At 38.0% G+C, this 26,387-nt stretch overlaps 1 protein-coding gene across 11 annotated transcripts in view; it reads left to right on the forward strand.

Moving 5' to 3' along the window:
• RBMS3 (RNA binding motif single stranded interacting protein 3) overlaps positions 1-26,387 on the forward strand; it is a 1,330,859-nt gene that overhangs the window by 1,236,268 nt on the left and 68,204 nt on the right. For all 11 annotated transcript variants that reach the window (XM_060640721.3, XM_060640722.3, XM_060640720.3 and 8 more), the window contains one exon: positions 19,975-20,085. In XM_060640721.3, coding sequence (XP_060496704.3) covers positions 19,975-20,085 — 111 coding nt within the window. The remainder of the gene's footprint in view (positions 1-19,974; positions 20,086-26,387) is intronic.

Genomic DNA, 26,387 nt, shown 5'->3' on the forward strand with positions numbered 1-26,387 from the left:
TCTGGAATATTTCTAATAGAATCAAGAATACTTCCATTGCCTGTACCTTGGAAGAATGATAGCAATGAAAAGGTAGATATTCCTCATCCAGTCTTTCCTTTTGAAACACTAAAATTATCAGATTAAATTTTTTTATTTATTGTCGAGGGGGGGAGGAGCAGAGAGAGAGAGAAAGACACAGAATCTGAAGAGGCTCCAGGCTCTGACCTGTCAGCACAGAGCCTGACATGGGGCTCAAATTCAAGAGCTGTGAGATCATGACCTGAGCCAAAGTTGGACGCTCAACCAAGTGAACCACCCAGCTGCCCCTAAACATATCAGCTTTTAAGACAGTAAACTTATTGCAAAACTGAAACAAGAATCATTTCTTAATTCATTCATTAAATAGACATTTATCAGATATTTGCCATCCGATCTGCTATGTGCCAGATACTATTTGGGGAATACAAAAGTAAAAATAGTATTGGTTCCTTCCCTTATGGAACTTACATTCCAGTAGGCTGGAAATTAATAAAATAATAGAGAAGATGTTTAACAAGAAGCATGTTAAATATGTAAGGCCGGATTTTGATAAAATTTTCAAGAAGTTATAATTTGTCTAGGCATCCCAGCCTTTATTACCAACATCCTCTCCCACCTTTCCTTAATACTTTTACTTCAAGATACTTAGATACTCCAAAAGCTCATTCTTTTCGTCTTTTGCTTTTTTATTTGAACAATATTTATAGAGAATATTATAGAAATCCCACTATGTGGTAGACACTGTATGCTGTTTCATGTTCAAGCATACAGTGCAGAATGAACAGGTGTAGTCCCTGCCCCCATGGAACTTAGAGCACATTGGGGAAGAAAGAGATAAATCAATTAAGTAAGTATATTAAGGGATATGAAAATAAACTTGTCATAAATTCGATTAAAAAAAGGTTCACGGGAATCTGGTTGCGTACATCCATGGGCTCTGACTTAGGATGACGTTATGTGTGTGTGTGCGCACGCACATGTGTCTGGCGGGAGCCTGGAGAAGAACCATGGGAAACAATAAACCACCTTCCAGTCCAACTAAACTAATACAGTGTGTGCTGTGCTTTTCTCAAAACCTCTTCTGAAGAAGTGTATTGGGTCACTAGTATCTTAGTGTGGATGAGGTTGTATATGGGCTTGAGTATGAGCATTTTTTTCTATTACTACGTAATGAAACATTTGTCAACTTTGTAGAGAATTCCAGGCATCAGTAAGCAGGTGCTTTGGTATTTGGAGTTCCAGTTTTCTGTCTCTGGAATAATGCTCTGCTGTTCAGGTTATGTAGGAGTCCTTTGCTCTGGCTTCTTATGAGGCTCTCTGTAGTTATATATGCTCTCGTGAAAGTTAAACCTGAATGTTATAGAATAATGTTTTTATGGATGAGGGCAGTGAGGCTCAGAGAGGTTAATTGACTTTTCTAATGTCACACATGTTGGTGGCAGAGCAGGGACAGGTATGTTTTAATCCAGTTAACACCAATTCCATTTCATTATATCTGGTTTGATTCTTCATTAAATTTTTATATTTCAGGTTACATAATTTAACCCAGAGCATATCAAGTTGACAGATTAATAAAAAATTATGATTGTGTCCTCATGTATGTAGAATACAAATATTAGTAAGTTATCTATGTCCATCAATGCTGATTATATTAGTCTAAGGAGTAAGATATTTTTAATCTTTTAGCAACCCCATCATTATATTTTAAGTAGAAAGGAGTTTGTATGATTAAGTTAAAAGCTTTGATTTTGACAGGCGCATTCATCCAAAGAGTACCATAATTTAATTAGTTTTGGCTCAAAACTATGTAATGCTGGATGATATGTCTGAGTTATATATACCCTATTTTTAATCTGCATAATCATTAGAAATGGTCCATATCATTATTATAAATATTGTAGAGATATTTGAGGTAATCAATTTAATGACACTTTTGTATTTCAAACAGGTTAGCTTAGATAATGCACGTAATGCGTAACTATGAGAATATGCCATAAAAGCACAATACGAAAAATGTATCATTGTGTTTCCTTTAAGTCTATGGTAGCTAGAGCATTGTCTCAAACTATATGCTAAAATCCTTTGTAATTTTTTCACATATAAGATAGCTTATTATTGAGGCATTCAAGTAATTTGAGCATTGTATAATAATTTTGATTTAATTTTGTTTTGAAGACCAGACTCTTACTTTATTCAAAACCCCATATATTAATTCAAAAAGATGAAAGAATTCTGTATTACACCCAACCTAAAAAAATAAAAAATAAAAAAAATAAACCCAAACTAAATAGTTTCTTTTAAAGTAATATTTCATCATTCCCTTATATTAGATGGTATCTAATTAGTAAAATAAAAAGTCATTAAAAAAATAAAACCAACAAAGATAATCCCTTATTTTCCCTTTCATAAAGGTTCATATTTAAAAAAAATAAAATAAAAAAAGTAATTACTAATAAAGATGGACTATTTCCTACTTGTTATTTAAGGTTCTTTTTTAAATTGTTTTTCCACTCACACTCTTTCTCTCTCAAAAAATAAACATTTTTTTAAAATTGTTTTTTAATGTTTATTTATTTATTTTGAGAGAGAGAGAGCACACGCAGGGGAGGGACGGGGGGGGGGGGGGGTGGGGAGAGAGAATCCCAAGCAGGCTCTGTGCCTCCAGTGCAGAGCCCCATGTGGGGCTCGATCTCATGAACCGTGAGATCATGACCTGAACTGAAATGGAGTCAGATGCTTAACTGACTGAGCCACCTAGGTGCCTTTAAATTAAGTTTTTAAACTACCTAGGAGGTTTTTGTTTAAAAACCTTCATTAATGAATAGAACTGAGAAGAATTTGTCAAACACCGATATTTTAATATTTTGCAAACAAATTCAGCGGGTTTCACTGACCTTCTTCTGAACTTGCTAAAGGTGAAAGACAAGGGTGGGTACCAGTCTACTCCTCGTGGGCGATACAGTCAGTATTGGATTTGCAGGGGTGATTGCAGCCGCTCTTCTAAGAAGAGGTAAAATGTCAGCCGTAGGTAAAATAAGGGATCAGAGGAAGATGGAATTCGTCAGAGATGACAAAGGAGGAATGAAGTTTTCATGTGGGGAAAATGCAGCTGTCAGTACTGCAGAATCTCTGATTTGGTTCCTGCAAACTGCTGCAGCTACTTTCTGCACAGGTGAATGTAACACCTGCTTCATGCGGCTTGTGGCGTTCATAATTGCCACAGGTGCTGATCCCAGCTATAATTTGCAACTATCCCTTTATATCATTATTTAATTCCCTCTTAGTACTTGCAATTGAAATAAGCAGATATTTTGTACAATTTTATTTTAATGCATTGGATGCCTCTATGAAGCAAACTTAGGGAATCCCCCCAGAATAGATTCAGGTGCCAGAAATTCTAGGTAGCTGCAGGCTACATCTCTCTAAAATAGGGCTCCTGGCTACCTAAAATTAAAGTCATTGCTAGAGACAGCTGCACCTGCTTCTTTAAGCTCTGTAAATCATCAACTTTTCTGCCACATTCACAAATCTTGTTTCCTTATTTTCCACCCTGCATTTTCCACATCATCTCCCTGCCTCTCCCCACTCATAGATTCTAAGGGAAAAATCATGGACAAATTTGGCTGATTTGCAGTGATTTTAGAGTGTTAGCCCCAGAATTCCTCAGAAAGCCTGGTTGTTCCATTATTGACCTAAGTTGTTTTTGACATACCTATGTGAAAAATGTCCACCACCCCTGGAGGTCCGATTCATGAATTAGGTCATGCATGTCAGGAATAAGAAGCAAGATCCCCAATGACTTGCCAAAAAAAAGGCTTAGGTGTTCAACTCAAACCAGATCAAAATAGATAAATTGGACAGAAAACATTTTTTTGGACTGTCATTCACCTTTGCTGATAAGTTTGGGAATTCGAAATGGGGTTGCATATTTCTTACTCCTGTGTGTCTGAGGAGACTCCTTTGTACTTTGGCTTTTGAAAATTTTGTGGCGTAGGTTGACAAAGATGATTACTGTTCTTCACAATCGAGGCATCAATACGATGCCAAATTCAGCATTGCGTTTTGTTGTTTTCAGAAACCATGGTAAATTAAAAATAGTTCTCTGTCTTTCCTGGAATTCTTTTCTGAAATTCTTGCACACTACCTTCTTGCATACTACCTTTATCCCCAAAATATTTAAAAAAGATCATTTTATACCCATCTCAGTTAACAGTATAGCATACCAAGTATTATGGGGTGAAACCATGATTTCCTCTATGGCATTCTTAGAACACAATTTTTGTTTCTTTACTTATTTTTAAATATTTATTATTTTTGAGAGAGAGCGAGAATGAGAATGAGAGGGGGAAGGGCAGAGAGAGATAGGGACAGAGGATCCAAAGTGGGCTCTGTGTTGACAGCAAGCCCGATGCAGGACTTGAACCCAGGAAGCGTGAGATCGTGACCTGAGCCGAAGTCTGAGGCTCAACCAACTGAACCACCCAGAGGCCCCTACAATTTTTATTTTTAACTTTGATAATTGATTTCCTGATGTATAATGTCCCCCAGTGAATATATGTGAAAAGAAATGGTTGTTTTAAAAAGCACAGAAACTATTAGAAACCAATGAAGTTTCACTGTTTTTACCGAAGTTAGAATTTTGTACCCTGTGTCAAAATCATTTTTTTTAAGTTAGGCCTTCTCCAAAGAACACTGGATATCACTATTTGTTAGGTCTATCCTATGAGGAAACCATGGAATTGTATGTAATTTGATTCTTTTCTTTCTTTTTTTAATCTAACAAAATACTCAGTATAGTCGGAATAGGTAGCCACTTAAAATGTGTGGTTTAGCTGTTTGCTCTCCTGTTGCCATGCAAATACTAAAAACTGTCAAGTGAGTGGTTGTTCTGGGCTGCAGGCAAAATGCTTAGGAGGATGACATGACAAAGTAGCACCAGTCAGTTCCCAGGTGGGTTGACAACTGGCATTAAGGAAAGAGCTGAGGCTGGCAGGAGCTGTCTCCGTAAGTGAGCTGAGATTGACAACAGAAATGAACACATTTCGGCCGGCTGTTCTTCTAGACATGAGCCCTCCATCCCTTGAGACTTTAGGACTCTGGGCCTCTAAAGGGATTGTTGATCCTGATAACTAAGATAACAATTGAGCCATGTTTAGACACAATCTAATGTGTGTCCTACTCTACAATTCTCCCTCATATTTCAGGACTATTTCCTTCTCACATTCTCTTCTTCAACCTACTGTTTGATCTCAGACTGTGCCCCGGGGGACCCGCTTGCCTTCCTGCTGCAGGGTAACATCCAGACTTGTTTAACCTACAAAACGCCTTATTACAAGTCGCTGGCCCCACCTAGGACTCCAGGCGTTGAGTGTTAGCAACCAGCCAGCCAAAATTTTAGATCAAATGAAAACAGAAATTGACGTGGTATCACCAATGATGTTTCCTTCTGTGGGAAATGTTAATGTCTTTGATCACCTTGTCTAAATTATGTTTTGGAAACCCATTTTTTTAAATATAGCTCATTAAAGTCATTTACTAAACTCCAAGTTTCGTTCTTACAGGACAAAATATAATAGATGCTCCGTAGGTATTAGTGAATGGATAAATTAATGAATATTCTTGATCCTAAACTCGGAACACGCCAAATATCCCTGAGAAGGCTCTCCCATCGCATTTTGACATATATACTGTAATTTAAGCAGCCTTTTCAATATTAGAAAGTGATGTAATTCTTAGTAGTAAAAGTTTTACTTCAGTTTCTAGCAAACCAAGATAGATTTTTTAATCTCTGTTCCTAAAATATGTTCTCCTATCAGGGTACAGTGTCACCACAGAGCAAGTCAAGTTAATTGTCTCTGCGTTTTAGAAATGTGTTAAGAGTCCCTTCACAGTGTTTCCAAGAGCTGGATGAGGTGGTGGTGTAAACATTTCCTCGTGGGAACTTTACACAGTCAAAAGAAACGAAATGATTGACAAATGCATCCTTCAGCTAATTGAAGTGGTTCTGGGCTGACCAGATGTTTTCAGCTGAACCATGGCCACAGATGCTATTGCTTCCTTATTCCTTAATCTGGGGATTACCCTGATTGGCTAGCTTGGTGACATTTGAGTGTTTCCAATAAGCTTGTCTCTCTTTTGTTCCGGTACGTCGTAAAGAGCTCTTGTCTGAAGCGATTTGCCCTGGAAGTGTTTTCAAGGAAGTTATCGGGGTTGTTTGTTTTTCCTGTTCTTGGATGTGGTCTCTGGTGAGGTCAGAAGAATGGAATGGCTGTTGCCACAGATGACACAGGAGCTATTTCCACAGCTGGCTGCAGAGTGGGCAGTCCCTTGCAGGGAGGTAGATGATATAAAACATCTGTCACAATGAGAATAAGCAAAAACAATGTCCCTTTGAAGATTGCCTTTTAATGATGAGGTGGGGGTTCTGTTTCCACAAGGGGAATGAAGGATGGAGTTGGCGGCAGGCAGATGGCTTCGGGCTTGCTCTTGCGTGAAATAAAGCAAAAAGTGTATGTTGAAACCCTCTGATGCTAGTCAAACTGGCTGATTTTGCTGAACGTTCATTTCCCTGCCGATTGCACATATAATCAATGAGAGAGGGAAGGGAGGGCTGGAAGAAAAGTGGGACAAAAACTAGGAGAGAAAGCAGATTCTGAATATTTTTCTCTTGAGTAACTTGAATACAATAGTATAATTTCCGCTGGTGGTTGAAAGTTCAGAAAAAGCATTTGGAGCCCAGTTTACTTTAAACTTTTTTTTTCAATGTTTTATTTTATTTTTGGCAGAGAGAGAGAGACAGAGCATGAGTGGGGATGGGGCAGAGTGGGAGGGAGACACAGGATCCGAAACAGGCTCCAGGCTCTGAGCTGTCAACGTAGAGCCCGCCGTGGGGCTCGAACTCACAGACCGCGAGATCATGACCTGAGCCGAAGTCGGACGCTCAACCGACTGAACCACCCAGGCATCCCGAAGTTTACTTTAATGTGTTTGCAACCCCGTGTTATTTTTTATTGAAGTTTTGAAAGCTACTATAAAAATGGTATGTCATTAAGGGCTTAGGATGACAAACACTTCAAAATTTGAATTCCAGTTAGCAGACAGAAAGTCCTATTTGTTTTCCTTCCAGGAATGGAAGAAAATAATAAAATCATCTGAGTGAACTCTTTTTAATAGAATATTAGTTTCTCATCACATCTACCTTTAAAAATAAATTTGGGGGCGCCTGTGTGGCTCAGTCGGTTAGCATCTGACTCTTGATTTCGACTCAGGTTGTGATCTCACGGTTCATGGAATTGAGCCCTGTGTGGGGCTCGGCAAAGATGATGCAGAACCAGCTTGGGATTCTCTCTTTCTCTCTCTCTGCCCCTCCCTTGCTGGTCTGTCTCTCTCTCTCTCTCTCTCTCTCTCTCTCTCTCAAATTAAATAAAAATGAAAATAAATTTCAAATAATGAAATTAGCATATATTTTATCGCACAAATATGCCATAGAAAGAGAAATCTGACGATAGATTGATCTGATAGCAAATAAATGCTATTAGCAGACAATAAACTTCTAGAGCTCCTGTTCTATGAGGAAATCAGGTGCTGCTACCTCTGTTAACCCCGAACCACACTGCTCTGCTCTGGTGAAAAATGGCCAACATTTCTGGGACCCATGCAATCATGATACCCCTGTACCACCTGGCCAGCAAAATGGGTGCCACATGCCCCCCACCCCCCCACCCCTTCTCTTGCAAATCTAAGTCTTTGCAGGTGCTTCTAATTAGTAGAAGTCACATATCTATATGTAACAGATGAGAAATGTAGGGTGTTTTTCCCCCAATTCTAGGTTGAAAAAGCAGGATACACTTTGTGGGAGACTACGAACATGTGGAGGGAATGTTAAAAAATAAATGTCTACAGCATGCCCTGACTGAGGGAGGTACACCACGGGAAGTAATTGGATTAATCCTCATGAGACATGGTGAAGCATTCGACTCAGCCAGTAGCACTTGAAAGGGAGGAATAGAAACTTAGAGATATTTATGATAGAGCAGTGACAAGACTCACTACTGGTTTGTTATGCATGATGAGGGAGGAAAAGGCAAGGATGGCCTGGACTTTTCTTTATTTTTTCAAGGATCAAACGGAAGAGAAAGAACATGCTGGGGGAATCGAAAAAGAGAAAATATTCAGGATGGGTCACGGTTGTTTTGAGATGCTTGTGATTCTAGATTTAGTGAGCTGTTGGAAATTTGATTCAGGAATTCAGGAAGAGGGGCAAGACAACAAAGAGATTTTAAAAGCTTTTATTTTGGGGGCGCCTGGGCGGCTCAGTCGGTTAAGCGTCCGACTTCGGCTCAGGTCACGATCTCGCGGTCCGTGAGTTCGAGCCCCGCGTCGGGCTCTGGGCTGACAGCTCAGAGCCTGGAGCCTGTTTCAGATTCTGTGTCTCCCTCTCTCTCTCTCTGTCCCTCCTCTGCTCACACGCTGTCTCTCTCTCTCAAAAATAAAAGTAATGATAAAATTTTTTAAAAACTTTAGTTTTTAACTAATTTTAAAAACTTTGATTTTACACTGACTGGCATTTTTTGTTAATTCCATCAGGGCCTGGCAAATAACAGTATTTTGGAATTTTATTTCTGATACCTTATTAACACTTTATATTTATGGCATGTGTGAATATTTAGATGTTGACTCTTTATACTTTACAAGGCCTATAGCATCTCATTTAACACTTGACTGTAATAGCCATTATTCCAAACTCATTGGTGAAGCAGAAGATATCATTTGGAAAGAATAGAGATTTCAATGTGACGGTTGCCTTGAAAACATGTCATAGGAAATGAAAGGAAATTTTTTTTTTGTATGGGAGATTTTATGGAGAAAAGGAGAAGCCGTGTGGAGACTATTGAGGAACTGAAACTAAATGTTACCGGCTGTTCTGTGGTTATAACAAGGAGGCGTATTAATGTTGCCAACATTATTTGAAGCTACTTGACCCTCAAATGTGCACTGAAAAAGGATTTAACAAACTGATTAAGAAACAAACCAAAAATCTCTCCAGAAATATAAATCTCTCACAGAAATTAAAAAAAAAAAAAAATAGAGCAAAGCTTCTCAAAAGTTTACCATGGATATGACTCACTTAAGGATCTTATGGAAATTCAGATTCTGATTCAGTGGGGGTGGGGCCAGACCTGAGAGTCCGCATTAAACTCCCAGATGATCCTACCTGATCGCAGACTATGCTTTGAGGAAGAACATACTAGAGAATTTAAGACCAGTATTTTGCAGGTGCTGTTAATTAGCAGAAGTCATTCAACAGAAAAATCCAAAATTACTGACATAGCATTACTGTTTAGGAGAAGTGGCCATAAAATCTAAGTGGAATAAAGGACGTAACTAAGTTTCTGGCACAAAGTCCACAAGAAATAGGACACTGGAGAATAGAAACACAAAGCTGTTTTTCATCTCATCTACTGGACAACTTTATGTTTTTAACTAACATCCTGCAGGCCAGAGAATGTATCTTGGTTGGATGCTAATATGTAAATTTTACCTTAGGATATGGCCATTCCACTAGGTCATATTTTATCTCAGAATTATATTACAAAACATTCCATCACAGGATATATACCGACTTGGAGACGTGTCAGTGACAATAGTTCTAATAGCAAGTGTACTTTAAAGGGAGTAAATTAGGTTTTTAATAGGGTCATGACTTTATACTCATATCCTTAGGTCTGGTTGCGTTGCCAGCTCTAACCAGGCAAATTCCTAAAAATGTCTTAAAGGAGAAAACAAATAGCCCAGAAATGTCCTCTGAGGGACCACAACATAAAGTACATTTTGTAGCAAATTGCAGGACGAGGAATAGCTATTCTCCTAGTAATGACAAAAATCAAAGTGCCTTGTGACATTTTAGGGCAATTTGCACTATAAAAAATGGCCATAAGTAAGATAACAGGCAACTTTTCCTCTTGATCACTCCTGTGGTTTGAGAAATGATTTCCCAGGCCCACTCACCAATAGGATCCTAGAAGACCTTGACAATGATTTGCAACCAGCTTTTATTTTTTTATTGTTTTTTTTTTTTGTTTTGTTTTGTTTTTTTTTTTTTTTTGGCCTGTTTGTCAGTAAGGAGAAGATTTTAATGAGAAGCTTTATGACAGCTCCCGGTCCTGAGTGCTAGTTAAAGCGAGGTAAACATTTTACCGGACAAAAGATCCTGCCCATAAATATTCAGACATCTGCTAGGAACCCTATTTGCTTTATCATTTGGAAGAAGACTGGCCTGGAATACTGCTTCTGATGGGCATCTTAAACTCTCTGCATTTGAAAATCTACGTGGAGGTATACAAAGTGATTGGTGTACAAGTGAATAAAGCATTTCTTCTCTTATCCCATCACAAGGTCTGACAAGAATCTTGGGCAGATATATGGCTCTTAAAACAGTTTGTGGCACAGGAAAGCCCTAAGAAAAGAGCTTACACTGCATTGGTGGCTGTGTGCCTTGGCTGCGATATATAAAAGAAACTTTGTAGCATTGATTCAGGTACATAGAATTCTTCCAAAGGATGGAAATCGAGTGGTGAACTCCAACATTAAATTTCCCTGGGTAGTGTGTGGCTTTTAGAACCTGGGAATTCTCATACTCGATGACAAGAACATCAAGGTGGCAGTGGTCAGACAGGGACATTTTAAAGGAAAGCGTGGATGGGTGGATTTTTAAGGACCATCCAGTTTCCAATCAAGACGGTGCTTCTGTTTTGGGCATCCTCTTGTCCAATTTGAGCATGGAGTAGCGGTTACTGTTTTGCATCCCTTCAAAGACGTGGGAGCCTTGGCTAATAAATAAGTGCCATTCGCTCATTTAGTCTTTCGGCTCCATGACAACCTGTTTCGTGATCTCCACAGTGCCAGGCTTTGGAACCACTCGAAAATACATAAAACATCATGAATGGCACAGTTAAAACAACCCAGAGGAGAAATAAAGTATGATCGTGGTCAAGGCATGTGCCAAAAGTTGTGAAAGAAGAGAGGAACAAATGGCCAACAACCTGGGTCAGACGCAAGAGATGTTCCCTAGAATGTAGCATTTGGTAAGAATCTTAGAGTACGCACGCAAAGCTGCTGTTAGTGCCCAGGACTTCGGGCAAAGACACCAAGGGTGAGCAAGCAAGATGGGTCAGAGGAAGATGAGTAGTTCAGTGTGGGGAGGGGAGAGGCTTCATGTGGATAGTCTTGGGGAACTAGACAGGAAACGTAGATTGGAAGCCACGTGATCTTTACAGAGTGGATGTACTAGGGCAAAAAGGACCTCCTGGACCTACCTAGATGAGCCTTCGTTTGGGCTCAGATAATGTGGAAACAGAGTGGGGGGCACGTTCGCATGGGTGACCCTATTGTCCATTCAGTCTAAATGGCTTCTGTATAGGAAAAGAGGAATGGGAAATATTTTGTTTCCATCACCGAATTGCCCTATTTCCTCCTTCCCTTCTGTTACACGTTAACTTAAAATCGCCATTGGCTTAACAGTACCAGTGTCCTCCACATGCAACATTCCTACTGTGAAATAGTATTTTTCAAGATGCTAACTCAGGTATAAAAATGTGAGCTAGGCTGTACTTTAGTAGAAAAGGCGGTTTGACATGATTTTCCCCATATCACCCGTGGAACACCAACCAACAACAACAACAAAAAAATCAGTTCTGCTTATCTTTAAAGGGATATGCATTTTTGTTGTTGTTGTTACCATTGTTAACATAGGAAAATGGTTAAGAGCTGTCCTCCATATGTCTAATATAATTTTCTACTATGTAATATATTTGGTGAGCAGATATGGGGGGGGGGTTCTTTGTATCTTAAAAAGTAGTAAAGATGGTGAAATATATTATAATTAATAATATTATTGGTAAATATGATATCTTTGTGGTCTTTAATTTTTTCTTCTCACATCTCTTTATTTTATTTATTTTTTTATTTGAGAGAGAGAGAGAGCAAGCAGGGGAGGTGGCAGAGGGAGAGAGAGAGAATCCCAAGCAGGCTCTGTGCTCAAGTGCAGAGCCCAACTTGGGACTCAATCTCATGACCCTGGAATGATGACCTGAGCCAAAATCAAGAGTCAGATGCTCAACCAACTGAGCCACCCAGGCACCCCATTTTTTCCCCTCAAATCTCTTGAAACTAATTTTGGACCTGGATGTCTGTGTGAGGAAGGCATATAACCACAGGAGCCCTTCATAGTGAAGACGAATGGTTTAGATTGTACCATTAGTTTTTCCACAAAGATAATGTGGTTTTGTCATGTCTATACCACACCTCTGTGATCATGGATTTGTATGGCACACGTGTTTGTATGTGGTAGATGCCCCCTAGCTGAGAGCCACGCACTGATAACGTGATTGGAATAGAAGGTTGATGAATGCCAATCCACCCATTGCTGCTGAAATCATAAGAAACTCACCTGAGACCCCAGGATCCTTCTATGCACACTTAACGTTTCCATTGGCTCAGCGACTATGATCTCTTTAAGTAAGACATCTGAAAGGAAAAGAATATGATAGCCCACCTGCATTATGAAATGCCTTTTATAATTTTAGCCAGGTGTAAATCTTTAATGACGAAGGAACTAATTGTTCTATTTCACAGTCAACAAAACCACTTGACATCAGGGCCCAAAGTCTTCAAATTTTCAACTTTCTCTCAATAATGTAGCATATTTAAAAGCCATCTTGCTCTATTAGAATTCTAAAGAAGCTTGTTGAAAACATCAAAAGTCACTGCTGAACAAATTTCTTTAGTTTAAGCGTAAAACTCTAAAGAATTCAGTAAAGCATTGTTGAGAATTCTAATTATCTATATACCTGCTTCGGTAAGAAATACTTCAATGTGACATATTTATATTCTCATTCAGAATGACACTATTGTATAAATAGGTACTTAACCAATAATTGAAACCATTATTCACAGTTGAATAGGCATGGTATATAATTAGGATTCTTTTAAAGGGGACTCAATTGTAAAAAACTAATTTGGTTTTTGGTGTCTTTTAATCCTACATATTAAAAAAAAAAAACTTCCAATTAATGGTAACTGAGTCAAAAAGCAACATGAAATTAAGAATATTTAAGAGTAGAAAAAAATCTATTTTTACAGTGAATAGATATTCTCTCATTACAAAACCTATGTACACAACTCTTTTAAATAGACTACAGAGCAATGTAAAATGCCCTACTTCCAAATATGATACCTGTAGCCCACAGCTACACATCTCTAGGAAGCAGTCCAACTATTATGCCAGTTGAATTGAGTCTAACTTAGGAAAGAGAAACTCAGCTCTTGTTAGCCGTATTTCCAAAATAAATAGTAGCATAAATTTGAACTCAAAAATACTCATATAGCCATTGAAAGTCACATAATAGTCTTGCCTCCTTTCATTGGTGAATTATAGGATTTGGGCAATCGATTTAGATGTCTGATCTTTCAGAAATTGGTTTATATCATAAATAAAGTCTCAGCATAAAATCTAAAGTTTGCTGTTAGTGGTAGAAAGCAGAAAGTGGATTAATACTCTTTTTCTAATTACTGCAGTTTCACAACTTCCTCATTTTGTATGCATGGTTGTGTGTGTGTGTGTGTGTGTGTGTGTGTGTGTGTGTGTATAAAAGCATTCACATACATACATACATACATACACATTTATACCAAAGTTTCTAAATCTCAACACTAAAGATGTTTCCAGCTGGCTAATCCTTTGCTGTGGAGAGCTGTCCTGCGTGTTGTAGGATGTGACTTCAGTGGCCTCTCTACCCACTAGGTATCAATACTACCCTTCCCCAAGGTGACAACCAAAAATATCTCCCAACATTGCCAAATGTCCCTTGCAGACAATGTAAAATTTCCCTTTGTTGAGAACCACTGGTATATTCACATACACAGATACTTTTTATTTTAAAAATTCCTATTAATATGCTATGGTGACATTGGTAGAACCTTTTACAAGTTAATTTCAGATCTCATCTTTAAGGAAATGGTGGTTGATGATATTAACAAACGCACATATCGGTGAGGCAGACCATCATTTTAAAACTGAACTGCCCCTTGTGAGAACAGGTTTTCTCCAAATCTTTGGATGGCCCCATTTTGATGAGAAATCTCAAGGTAGTGTTTTAAGTATGCTTTGATTTAGAGTTCTGCTCTTCTATCATTCTTCCAACCACTATTTCTGAAGCAGGCATCATATGCTTCAAACTGTAGACAGCAATAAGATAGTGGTGAACAGGCAGATGTGATGTAGGCCCTTTAGTATGACCAATCTAAATTAAAAAAAATCAGTAAATGTTAGCTATTTTTAATTCAACTGAACGAGTGGTGCTGATATATAATATTAATACATGAAAACTGTTTTGAGTACCTAGAGCTTGCAATTCTTATTTATAAGGATGATAAAAGGTATGTAAACATGACCCTTGCCCCTTAGATGGAAAATATTAAGAGAATAATAACAAAAAGGAAGCGCTTCAGTGCTAAAATGGGGTCCTGGGGCAGCATGGCTTTTGGCTTAACCATGGTTATTCGCCATTTTTCCATACCTCCAACATTTGTCAGAGGTCACTTGCAAATGCTTTCACGGTTGAAGTCCTGTCCACCAGCTTCACCACAGCTTTTTGGGTTTCAGACATAATTGTTTGAAAAGTCAGACTACTCCCTCCAAGCCAGTTGAAATTTATCAAGATAGTTGAGGATTAATGAGTGTTCTAAAGATGGAGGCCTTTCCTGCTCCCTTTTTGTTTTCTTTATGCAGCAGCCTTTCTTAAACCATGCCAAGCACCTGCCGAAAGAAAGAAAGAGAGAAAGAAAGAAAGAAAGAAAGAAAGAAAGAAAGAAAGAAAGGAAGGAAGAAAGAAAATAATAAAAAGAAACAATAACAAGAAAAACATGACAACATAAACAGATGAAAATATTAAATATCTGTACATATGCTATAAGGAATGTTGGGGTGCCTGGGGGGCTCATTCAGTTGAGTATCCGACTTCGGCTCAGGTCATGGTCTCACCATTTGTGAGTTCAAGCCCCGCGTCGGGCTCTGTGCTGACAGCTAGGAGCCTAGAGCCTGTTTCGGATTCTGTGTCTCCCTCTCTTTCTGCCCCTCCCCCACTCGTGTTCTGTCTCTGTCTCTCTCAAAAATGAATAAACACTAAAAAATAAATAAAAAAAGGAATGTCGCACACCAACATTGCAGGACACTGCAGGTGGGTAGCTTTTCCCCCGAGTTAAATGATATACCTTCATGCTATTTATATTATGAAATTATTGTTGCTAACCAGTTTCCTTGTGGGCTCGTATTATTCTCCACACTCCGTTTTACATGTGCTGAAATAGGGTTGGTGGACACAGAATTGACTGCATGTTTATTCTAGAAATATTGGAAACTGACAGAGAAGCAGAAAATATACAGATGAGAAAGAAGATAAGTGACCTTAAACCATGGTTTTTATTTTTTTTTTTTTAATTTTTTTTTTTCAACGTTTTTATTTATTTTTGGGACAGAGAGAGACAGAGCATGAACGGGGGAGGGGCAGAGAGAGAGGGAGACACAGAATCGGAAACAGGCTCCAGGCTCCGAGCCGTCAGCCCAGAGCCTGACGCGGGGCTCGAACTCACCGACCGCGAGATCGTGACCTGGCTGAAGTCGGACGCTTAACCGACTGCGCCACCCAGGCGCCCCTAAACCATGGTTTTTAAAGTCATGTTGAAGGATTACTATTAAAAAGCCTTAGAGTTTTGCAGAAGTCACCATAGGAAAAGAGTGTGCAATGCACCACCACCAGTTCGACCTAAGGCTTCTAGACATGAGACAGAGAAAAAAAGAGAGTGGTATTTCTTTTCTTGCCTTTTCTTTTTTGTCACTTACATGATTCGAATAGTTTTCTTACCTTTTACGTTATTATGGTTTCGAACTCAAGGTTTACTAAGGTTCCAAATAGGGTAAATTCTCAAATATGCTACAGCGTAAGCCACACTGGTCAAATGGAGACGTGCCAGGTCATCAGGATTAGACTTGAATTATTCAGACAGTGGCCCCATTGCAGCTCGTCAAAAATTCGGGCTTGACCTTTTTGCATTTTTAATTAAGATGTAATGTGTTTATGGCTATAATCATGCCCTATCGCAACATTGGTATCAAGCAAATAATCGGGTAACAGTATAAATAAAATAAAACCACGTGTCTATACCTAAGACATTGTATCTATGACATCGGCCTATACGGTAGTAGTTTATAGGCAAGAGCACACTTCTCAAACTTCAGGGGACACCAGAAGCCACTGGAAAGCTTGTGGAAACACAGATTTCAAGACCCGAAAGCTCAGAGATCCTAATTCCAATTCTCGGTCTGCTCGTGCTGCCAGGCCACGGATCACCCTTGACGTGGCACTGGTCTAGAACACTAACACTCACAGGTGTATTCATAGAGGTAACTCTTCTCCTTGCCCTCTGTGTTCTGCCCTGAGTATAGCCCACTGTGTGTGCTCTTGAGTGGGGAGAGCTTGCACATGTTTCCCCTGATTTCACACCGATCCTGTAATTCAGTTGAGAAATTCAAATACTCATGAACTCTCCAAGACTTAACATTCCTTAAACTATTGGCGGAAGGTTCACAACACAGATGCTTTTCTGGCCTCAGTTCAGATACGTTTACTCTACATCAATGATCTTTGGGAACTTTGTCCGAAATACTGCTGAAATTGTTTATTTCAGAACTAGGGCGACCAGATCCGCCCCACATCTCTTGAGTGTGAACAGCTTTGTTTTTGCAGAGACAGTGGCTACAATAGACCAGACATTCCCATCAGCTGTTTGGTCATTGTGCTTTTTAGTGGAATTATAGCATGTTACAGTATTTTTCTCTGCACCTTAAACATTGAACAAGCCCAGACATCCGGAGATGCTAAAATGAAAAATCTGTTTCCTCTTGCTTTGCCATTTGCCAAGTGAACTCTGTCAGATAGCACATTCTATACATTTGGAGTAAACGAAATTACTCTTAATGTGTTGGCAACATCTGTCACAAAACCCTCTTCAATCTATGGCTTAAATGCATTGGATAAGAATGGATGTGACAGTATATTCCATGAGGCACAGTTACGGTTGGGGGCACTAGCTTTGCCTTAAGAAACATAAGGGTTTTTTGTTCTTTTTTCTTTCTCTCTTCCTTGTTTTGTTTTGTTTTCTTTTGTTTAATGCCCTGCACAACACAGAGGAGATTCTGTAATCTTTGATGAGCAAAGTGGCTGACAAACACCTGTCTTGATTATAGATAACCTGTACTTCAAACCCTCTAAGTTGTTTGTCCCCAGTAAAGTCTCTCCAAGGGGTTCCTGTCTACTACTTATGATTTACCCACTGATTGTAAATTTCTTTCATCCCTTGAAACTATTAAGGAATCTATGTTCTTAATAATTTGCAGGAATCCTTTCTTCATTGAACATGTTTCCTGAATATGAACAAGAATGCATGTTCACACATGTCCTTCTCCAAGAATCCTTATTTTATTGTTCATTTATTTGCAATAAATGGCCTGGTTAGGAAAGGAATGTTTCCCTTAATTGTTTTCCACTTTATGCCTACTGCTGCTATGTACAATTCCAAATTATGAGAAATCTCTTCCTACTCTTCCCTTTGATTGTCAGTTTCTGGTTTGTCCACAGAAGCAACACTCACTCTGTGTCATCTGTAATCAAATGAGTCCCCAAACACTTGATGAGAAAGGATTCTGAGGAGTCCAGACAATCCTTCCTAAATTAATTCCAAATGCAGGCAGTTCAGTCCTTCTATTCTTTTCATGCATGGATTTTGATTCCGCTGTCATATGCTCACATATCTCATTTGCATACTGCCTCCCAAACAAAGACTAAAGTCTACCTCTTGCCCCACTGGAGAATGAGGTCGCCTCTAGGGCACAGAGAAGGAAGTTTTTCCGCCAAACACAATTTGTTCTTTATCTCTGATTTATGATGAACAATCCTTTATGTAGCTACAGCAAGCTGATGACAATTGAGGGGTGTCTGGGATGGTGGCAGTTTAGCTGCTGGAACTTCTAGGGGCAATGTTCTAAGAAGGTAGTCTAAGTTTCAAGTTCAGGAACAGTATTGAAGTCTTGCACCTGCTAAGGATTAGAATGTTGTGAAAAATGCCACTTCTTGCTTGAAAAACAATGCTTTAGGACTTTGTCTTTGCTCTGAGGTTTTTCTATAGTTTATCCCTAAGTGATTTAAGAAGGAGCAGGTTCTTCTTAAAGTGTTTACTGCTGGTCTAGCACAACAAATACCAGAAATAAGGGCCAGAATTTTTGTTGTTGTTGTTTTCTAAGGAAAAAGTAAGCTGGTTTTGTTTAAAGAAATTCAGGCAGCAGGAAGAAAAAGAAAAATTAAGTAAAAGCTTATCTTATTATGTCTCTTAATTCAAGAAGCGTACCGATGAATGACAGTTCATGGATGCACCAAGACAAAACAACAAAAATGAACAGGATGCGTATTTATAAGCTACAGACCTATAACATAACATATTTTTTTCTGATTGATGCTAGCTCGTGTGCACATGTCCTTGTAAATGATGTTGGCTCTGAAAAGCAAGCATTTCCAACTATTTGGCTCAATTTCTGTCCTCCCTCCATATTAACGAAGGGGAGCCCCTAAAGGAAGGATGAGTGAGAACCTGATCTTTTAACAGATACAGTCAGGAAATTAGATTTGGATAATAAATACCATGAGGAATTGATCATCCTGAGGAAACGTTCTAAGAAACATTTGCTTGTGGGTAATTTGGGAACTGAGATCCTGCCATCCACATGAATCTGTCCTCGTTTTCGTTCTTCAAAATGTTCACTTATATGGGGGGAAAACGTCACATAGTGAGAAAAATGTTTACAGAAAAAAAAAATAGCATTCAGATACATAATCATTTTATTACCACTAGGTATCTAAATGAGTTGCCATACCATGAGCTTCTATCTGTATTACCATCTTTAAAATACAGCTTTGAAATCCCAAAGATTCTATCCAGCCCTAGCTTTTCAATTAAAAAAAATATATTGTTTTGTTCTCCAGGCTAGTCAATTAAGGTAGAATAAGTAGGATGAAGAAAGGAAAGGGCTTGCCCTTTGCTCTACTATCTACATGCAACTTTGTATATGAACAGAAGTGTTTAAAAATGTCGGTTACTTTTTGCATTCCCAACAGTTATAATAAATCAAAAAGCATATTCTAGAAGTAGGCCTTTCCTAACACCTTATGAAAAGCTTGACCTTTTTTTTTCCACTAATATTTTAGCAGCCTTGCATTTGACCAGCATTTAACAGAGTTCAGTATTCTGTCTTGTTTCAAAAGCACAGATAGAAAGTAGGTCAAAGATTAGGAGGAAAAAACATGGAAAACAGTAGGTCTAATTTTTATATCATTTATGTTAGATTTTAATCTTTCAAAGAGATCCAGTCAAGAGACTCATCTGAGCCAGCATTATTCTCCTGGTAGTAGATTGTATAGAGGTGATCAATAATTAACCTTATAAATCATGGGTAAAGGCATCAGCCAAAAGTTACTCTTATTCAGTATCAAGAGAAACTAGGTAACCTCCATAGTATTAATATTTTTCAGTTAGAGAAGTTTGTATTTAGAACAATGAAAGAAGATACATATGGTATCTTGTAACATTCTATATTCAGTGTTAGAATTGTAAATGATAAATATTTTAGACACATATAGATGTGAGGAAAAGGAGGTCAGTAGTGCTATCTATTTAGACAAGCACAAACTGGCATGGGTGGATGTAAAAATCATACATGCTTGAGCTTAGCTTTTTTCATTAAAAAGCAAGCGCACTTGATGTTGAGACAGTTCGCTGTGTTCATTTTTTTTTAAGTTTTCTTCCTTGTGGAACCTGTTTTCAGATGGACATTGTGTGTGCTTGTAGGGTGCTGTGATTACGCCGACAATGGACCATCCTATGTCAATGCAGGCAGCAAACATGATGGGCCCCCTGACACAACAGATGAATCATCTTTCATTGGGCACAACAGGAACGGTGAGTGGAAGAGTTGGTTTTGTTTTGTTTTCTTGGACTTCTTCAGTAAGACGCAATGCTGTCTGTTACTGGCATTATCGGTAACACTGGCTCTGTGCCGTTGACTAACACACATTTCAGGTTCCATTATGAATAAGCTGCCTTGTGCATGCGTATTCAGCATAGGGACACATTTATTCATGTTGACAAGGCTGAAGTTTCCACTGTGTGGCATTGAAATTTGAGTTACTTCTTGTTCATATGACACAGTGTACCAGGCATAATGTCTGTCTGTGGAAAGGTGTCTCTGTGTAATGCACCTGCAAATCTAGAACTTGTAACATAATACACTTGAGCCTGGTTTTCTTTTCCCAGATGCTTACCACTTCAGCTAATGTATCATCCCCCGGTCATTCATAAGTCAGGGGCCAACCTTGACTATGACTAATACATAGAGCTTGTTAATTTACTTTCAGTGTTTAAATCAATGAAAAGTAATTGAGAACCTGACATGATTCAGCTCTTTTCATCTTTGTTTTGAATATGTAGACATACATGATGTTGAAAAAAAGGAACGGATTCTAATGTTCTTGATCTTTTTTAATAGGTTGGGATATTTTTGACTACCCATTATTTTCCTTAGGGAACTAAAGTATATAAAAAAATGCAAAAATGCTTATTACAGCCTTGATTTATATCAACCAGGCATTTGAAATAATAAACAAAATTTTATTTGATTTTTAAAAATCTGTTCAAAGGCTACTCCCCGAATGGCGAAGAGGGAAAATGTCTAATACAACCTGGAATACTACAATTTGGTTAAATATCGTTTTAGGTAATAATGGAAAACATCAAAGTCAATCTCTCATGTGACACTATTGGTTTATTTTTTACAAACGTTAGTGCAGATAATTTTTTCATTTTTTAAAGATGTAGAAATTTTTTTAATCTTTTTTTTTTTTTTTTTTTTTTGTCATTGAGGCAGCTTAATTATTATAGAAAGAGCACTGGACCAGGATTTGGGAGTACTGAATTCAAACCTTGATTGAGCACTGTTCTTTCACTCTGTCTTTGGGGAAATAATCTCTTCAGTCTCGATTTCCCTCTCCATCTGGCTAAAGTACTGAGCATAGTGCTATACGGGGGCTCTTTGACTTATGTGCCTCGGTGACTTTAAGTCCATATCTTCTAGTCACCACTTCTGTGATTCTTCTCAGTTATGCTAGCCTCATCTCCAAATATCTATGTACACTGGCCGTATTTGGGAAATGGCACCTTAAAGCAATGGCTTCCTTGTCACATAGATGCGTTGACTCATAGGCTTTTTGGGATGTGAGAAGTTTCTGACATGTCCACTGAGCCCACAAAAATTTGCTCTAAATAGGAAGAAAGTCCATATACCTAAAGGAAAGAGTCACATTGTTTCAATAAAGACATTCAGTTTTATTAGCGTAAACAAAGTACCTATCTTGAAGACTTCAGCTGCTGAACTTCTAAAAAGCAGTTGATGAGACTTGCCTGTCTGAAGGCAGTCGTTGGATCAAATAATTTCTCAGGTCTCTGACCTAGGCTTTCAAATGTCATGTCCGAGACTACATTTAACTCTACATTGTCGTACAGCTAATTTTCATCAGGGAGATATTTTTTAGTAAGGTGTAAGTGTTATTTGTACTCACTTGGCTCATTTATTAACAAAGCAATTTCCAAGTTTATTGGGAGAAACTGAAGTTTATCATGTCCGCCCTGTTGACTTCCTTTCATATCAGCCTTCCTCTCCTTGAAAGCATAAATTCTGAACAAGTGAAGTAATGCACTCTTACTATATTGAACGACAGTCTAGGGTCTGGTAAAAGAGTGAATTATAACACAAAGTACACAAACACTGTATAAACCCTACTCATTTGAATTAAAAGCAAAACCAGCTGAGTTGCTGAAGTTCAAATTTGCCAACTAGAAAAAATATAAGAGCTATGTTAATTGAGAATATGACTGAATCCTTTAGAGAGTTGAAAAATAAGCTAAAATATGTAGAATAGATTCAGAATTACAATAGTTGCCGATTCAATAACATATATTAAGTATGATCCGTATTTGAGCATTTTCAACAAGAACACATTCACATGAGATCATAATTTTTGCCCAGCTAGTAATAGCCAAATTACTTAATAATAATATATACTCCCTCCCTTTCTTCGAGAGCAGAAGTTTTAAGCAGGTGGCTTATTTTGAACACTACATTTCTTCTAGTTTTGTTTTTTATTTCGTTCTTTTCCCCCTTCACATTTATACTAAATCATGCTTAGGTACATCATAAACTTTGTGTAAACAGATATTTTGTCAAGGGTTAAAATTCCATAAGGCTCTGGAAAAGCAGAGAGAAAATATTACTATTCTGTTGATGTTTAGTGTCCAGAATACTGTTATACTCTTTTCTCAAACTATCAGTCTTATACTTGGATATGCTGTCATAGATTCCTTTCATCTGAATTTTTGATTGGCATTTGTAGTGGATATTATGCAATTGAAATTGATTCTTTTTTTTTTTTAATTGGTTCTTTTAGTCAAATTTCTCCACCTTACTGCATCTTTTCAATTGTTTTATCTACTGCTCGGAAGGTAGGCTGGTGTCACGGAAAGAACAGTGGGCATTGGAGGTAAACTTGAGTTCAAAGCCTGGCTCTGCCCCTTATTAGCTATGCATGTTAGGTTTCTTAACCTCTCTGAACTTTTATTTCCTCTTTCGTCAAGGGGGAAAATAATATTTACATCACAGTGGTGTTGTGAGCATTAAGTGGGATGATATATGTAATATACCTAACACAGTGTGACACCCACTAGATGCCTATCAAATGAGCTGCCCTTACCCCCACTATCTCCGGTGGCTTCATAACGTGGGAATTTAGTCCAGGTCACCAGAAGGGGGTAGAACACCACCAAGGCCATAGAACAACTCTCTGGCCTGCTCTATTTCATTTGGCACCACTTAATGTCTTTCGAGTTTCTATTCCTTAGCTTCTAATTCTTTCAGGGTTGTAAACCCAAAAGTCCAGAGAAACCAACTAGGTCACATGAATGAATAAAGTTGACTAAGTTCAAGCAAGAAACCCTAGAAATATATAATCAAATTTGGTCTATACTTATTCTTGTCACAGCCATAGTCATGCAATATAAATACACATTATATTGAAGAGTATATTTTAAATTAGAGATATTTTCATGCAATGATAACATCATCTCTGTCTGAGTATTAGAGGAGTCAGTCGTAGGGAGAGGGGGTACCCTGGCAGCCTGGGACACAGATGCCTTGTCTAAAAGGGCAGCCCCTGCTCAACTCTAGACAGTTATTGCTACATGGACATAAGGACCGAAGGTGGCCTCACCTTCCAGTTTTTTAAGATTAAGCTAAGTATTTGCATTTTAATAGAAAACCTCCCTATATTTGAATATCAGACCAGTTCGTCCTAAGTCCTCTTAGTTTGTGACTTCTGCCCACTGTTTTCCTCATTCTCTCTGATGTCTCTGGCCATTGCTTCTTCTTTTCTTTCACAAGATGCTGAGCCAGGGTTTCATTTTTAACTTCTCATTCAAACATGATTTCCTTAAGCAAGCTCATCCACTTTCTTGGTTTTGAACTCTGCCTTCTATGCTGAAAATCCCTAAATCTGAGTCCTCAATGCTAACCTCATCTGAGACTTTTAAAATCATTTAACCAACAACTTGCTAAATATCTCCATGTAAATCTCCTTCTGACATCTCAAAGTCGGTACAACCCAAACTAATTTCATGAGTTTCCCTGAACTTCCTTTCCACTGACCCTCTTCCTTTTATGGGTTTCTGCTCCTTATTCCTTCTCAAGCTAATCCCATGACCCAGGCAGTCAAACGCTGCACTTAGGACTCAGTCTAGGTTCTTTCCTTTTCCCTCACCACCGTTTACAACTTTTAAAGATCCACCAATTCTGTCCCATAGACGTTTGTCAAAAACATCCGCCCCCCCCCATTTGTGGAGTCTCTACCTCCCTAGTTTGCTCCAATCCATTTTCTACCATGTTGCCACAAGCAATCTAAGATTATCTGACCAATGTTTCTGTCCTACCTGTAACTTTTCAGAGTCTTTCAGATGTTCTGAGCTCACTGAAACTCTGCAAAACGAGGTGTGAGCAGTAACGACTCAAGATAAAGATAGGAACCTCAGTGGCAGAAGCAGAGAGAGATCCGGTGAATAATCCAAAGTAGGCAGGGATCAGGGTTGATGGAAATTGGAGCTAGATTAGAAATTTCCATTTCTAGAATGGGAGCCTTAGGCCATAGGTCATGTTCCACTTTTCTCTCTGAGATCCCTGAGGTAAAGAAGTATATTAAGCCAAAGCCTCTTTTTTTACCTTCATAAAATTAGATATATTTGACTCCCCCATCACCCCCAATTTTAAAATGGATACCATGTAGTTTATTTAACTTATCTCTACCATTTGCCACCTCAAATGGCTCTCTACCCATTTTTAAGCTAGACAGAATCTGCAGGCCTTTAAAGAAACGAATTGTATGCAAGCAGTATAACTTTTATCCAAGGCTCTGATGACCTTGAAGAATTTTCTAGCTTTTCTGCTTTTGTTTATTTTTTGTCACAGGATTCCCTCTATAGAACCAAAGCACTGTTATCCATAATTTCTTATCAGTCTATTGTAAGCTTTCGCAGAAACCTCTGGGGATTGTACTGTGTTATGAGAACCTCCAAATTGCATGACAATCTTGTTTTACAAGTTTCTTATCTCCTTTTCGTTTGTTCAGTTGGTGGTCACCAGTGGCTTCCAATGTCACCAGAATCTATTCAGAGAAATAAAAAGTTTTTGTTCTGCAGGCTCCTTATCTGCAGTTGTGTTTGTGCTCTCCAAACCACTGGTGATTTGTGAGGTCACTGGTTTCCCATGGTGTCACCATAGCCACTCACAAAGATAATCTTCTAATTGTAGTCCATTATTCACCATAGTTCTCTACATTTTTCAGTCACACCATTTCTGCTGTCAAATTCTAATGGTCTCAGGTGAAAATCCTGAATTATTCATTTTGCTTAGAGATTGTCTTTCTTTAAGTACTAGCTATGAACATGAGTATTAAGGCTGACAGTGATAAAAAGCAACACACGCTATTAAGTGGGCTCAGAATTAGGAAATAGTATTATAAATTCATAAGTGGTAGTGAGTATACTTGCCAGGAAAGTATCGATTAATTAAAAAAATGGTCAGATACAAGAAAGAAAATACAGATAAAAGGAAGTGGTTTTAAAAATTTGATTTAGTCTTAGCCTATGATAGATGAACTCTAATGGTAGTCTTAGAAACAATAAATACGCGTTCAGTGAAGGTCAAATATTGTGAAAGTTTATTTGCAAATATTAAGCTTTTACTATTTAAAAAAAATGGATTCTGAATTCAAATACATTAGCAACAGAATACAAAAGCCCCAATAGATAAAATGCCAAATAACATGAATAGGGTAATGAAGGAAGAAACAGGATGCCAAAAAGCATATGAAAAAAATAGTAACTAAAGACACAGTGAGTTAATCAAACATTCAAATGGACCCATACACATAACCCGTTAAATGATGTTACCAAGATAAAACATATTGCTGATGAAGGTGTGAGGAAATGAACATTCTCAATCACTGATGGTGTGATGATAGAAATCTAAATTTGTAAAAGTGTCTGTTGAACAGCAAAGTGGACAGTCAAGACACCTCAAAACAGCTCTGCCGACTCACCACACAGTCACAGTTTTGAGAAGGTATTCTATGGAAATATTCTAAAATAACAGAAAAGCCTTTAGACCTAAGAAATATCTGGCCCAGTGTTCTTTATAATGTCTAAGAAGTAGAATGATTAAATAAATCATAATCCATCCATGAACCAGAATGTGAGGCAGCATGAAGTTATAGGAGTTTAAGATGGGAAAAGGATTATTTATAATCTTAAGTCCAAGAGCAGGATGTAAATTTTCACGTGTGGAGTATCAACTATGAACAAAATATTTATGAAATAAGGCTGTAAGAAATACAAAATAAGTGTGGCTATTTCTGGATAATGGGATTAGAGATCATTTCTATTTTAATCATTTTACTTTTCTACATTCTCCAAGTATTCAACAATGAGCATGATTTACTTTTATGATTTATTTTTAAATGTTAAAAACATATTCTTGGGAAATGACTAGTGACATGGTCTTTAAATCAACTTTTTTTAGTGAGTAGTAATAATGTGTGATTACAGTTTTTTTTAAGGTATTAGAAAATACTACCACTATGAATAAAATATTTGAAGGCCCTTTC

Source organism: Panthera onca, chromosome C2 (genome assembly GCF_046562875.1).
Source record: "Panthera onca isolate mPanOnc1 chromosome C2, mPanOnc1 haplotype 2, whole genome shotgun sequence".
Classification (NCBI taxonomy): Eukaryota; Metazoa; Chordata; class Mammalia; order Carnivora; family Felidae; genus Panthera; species Panthera onca.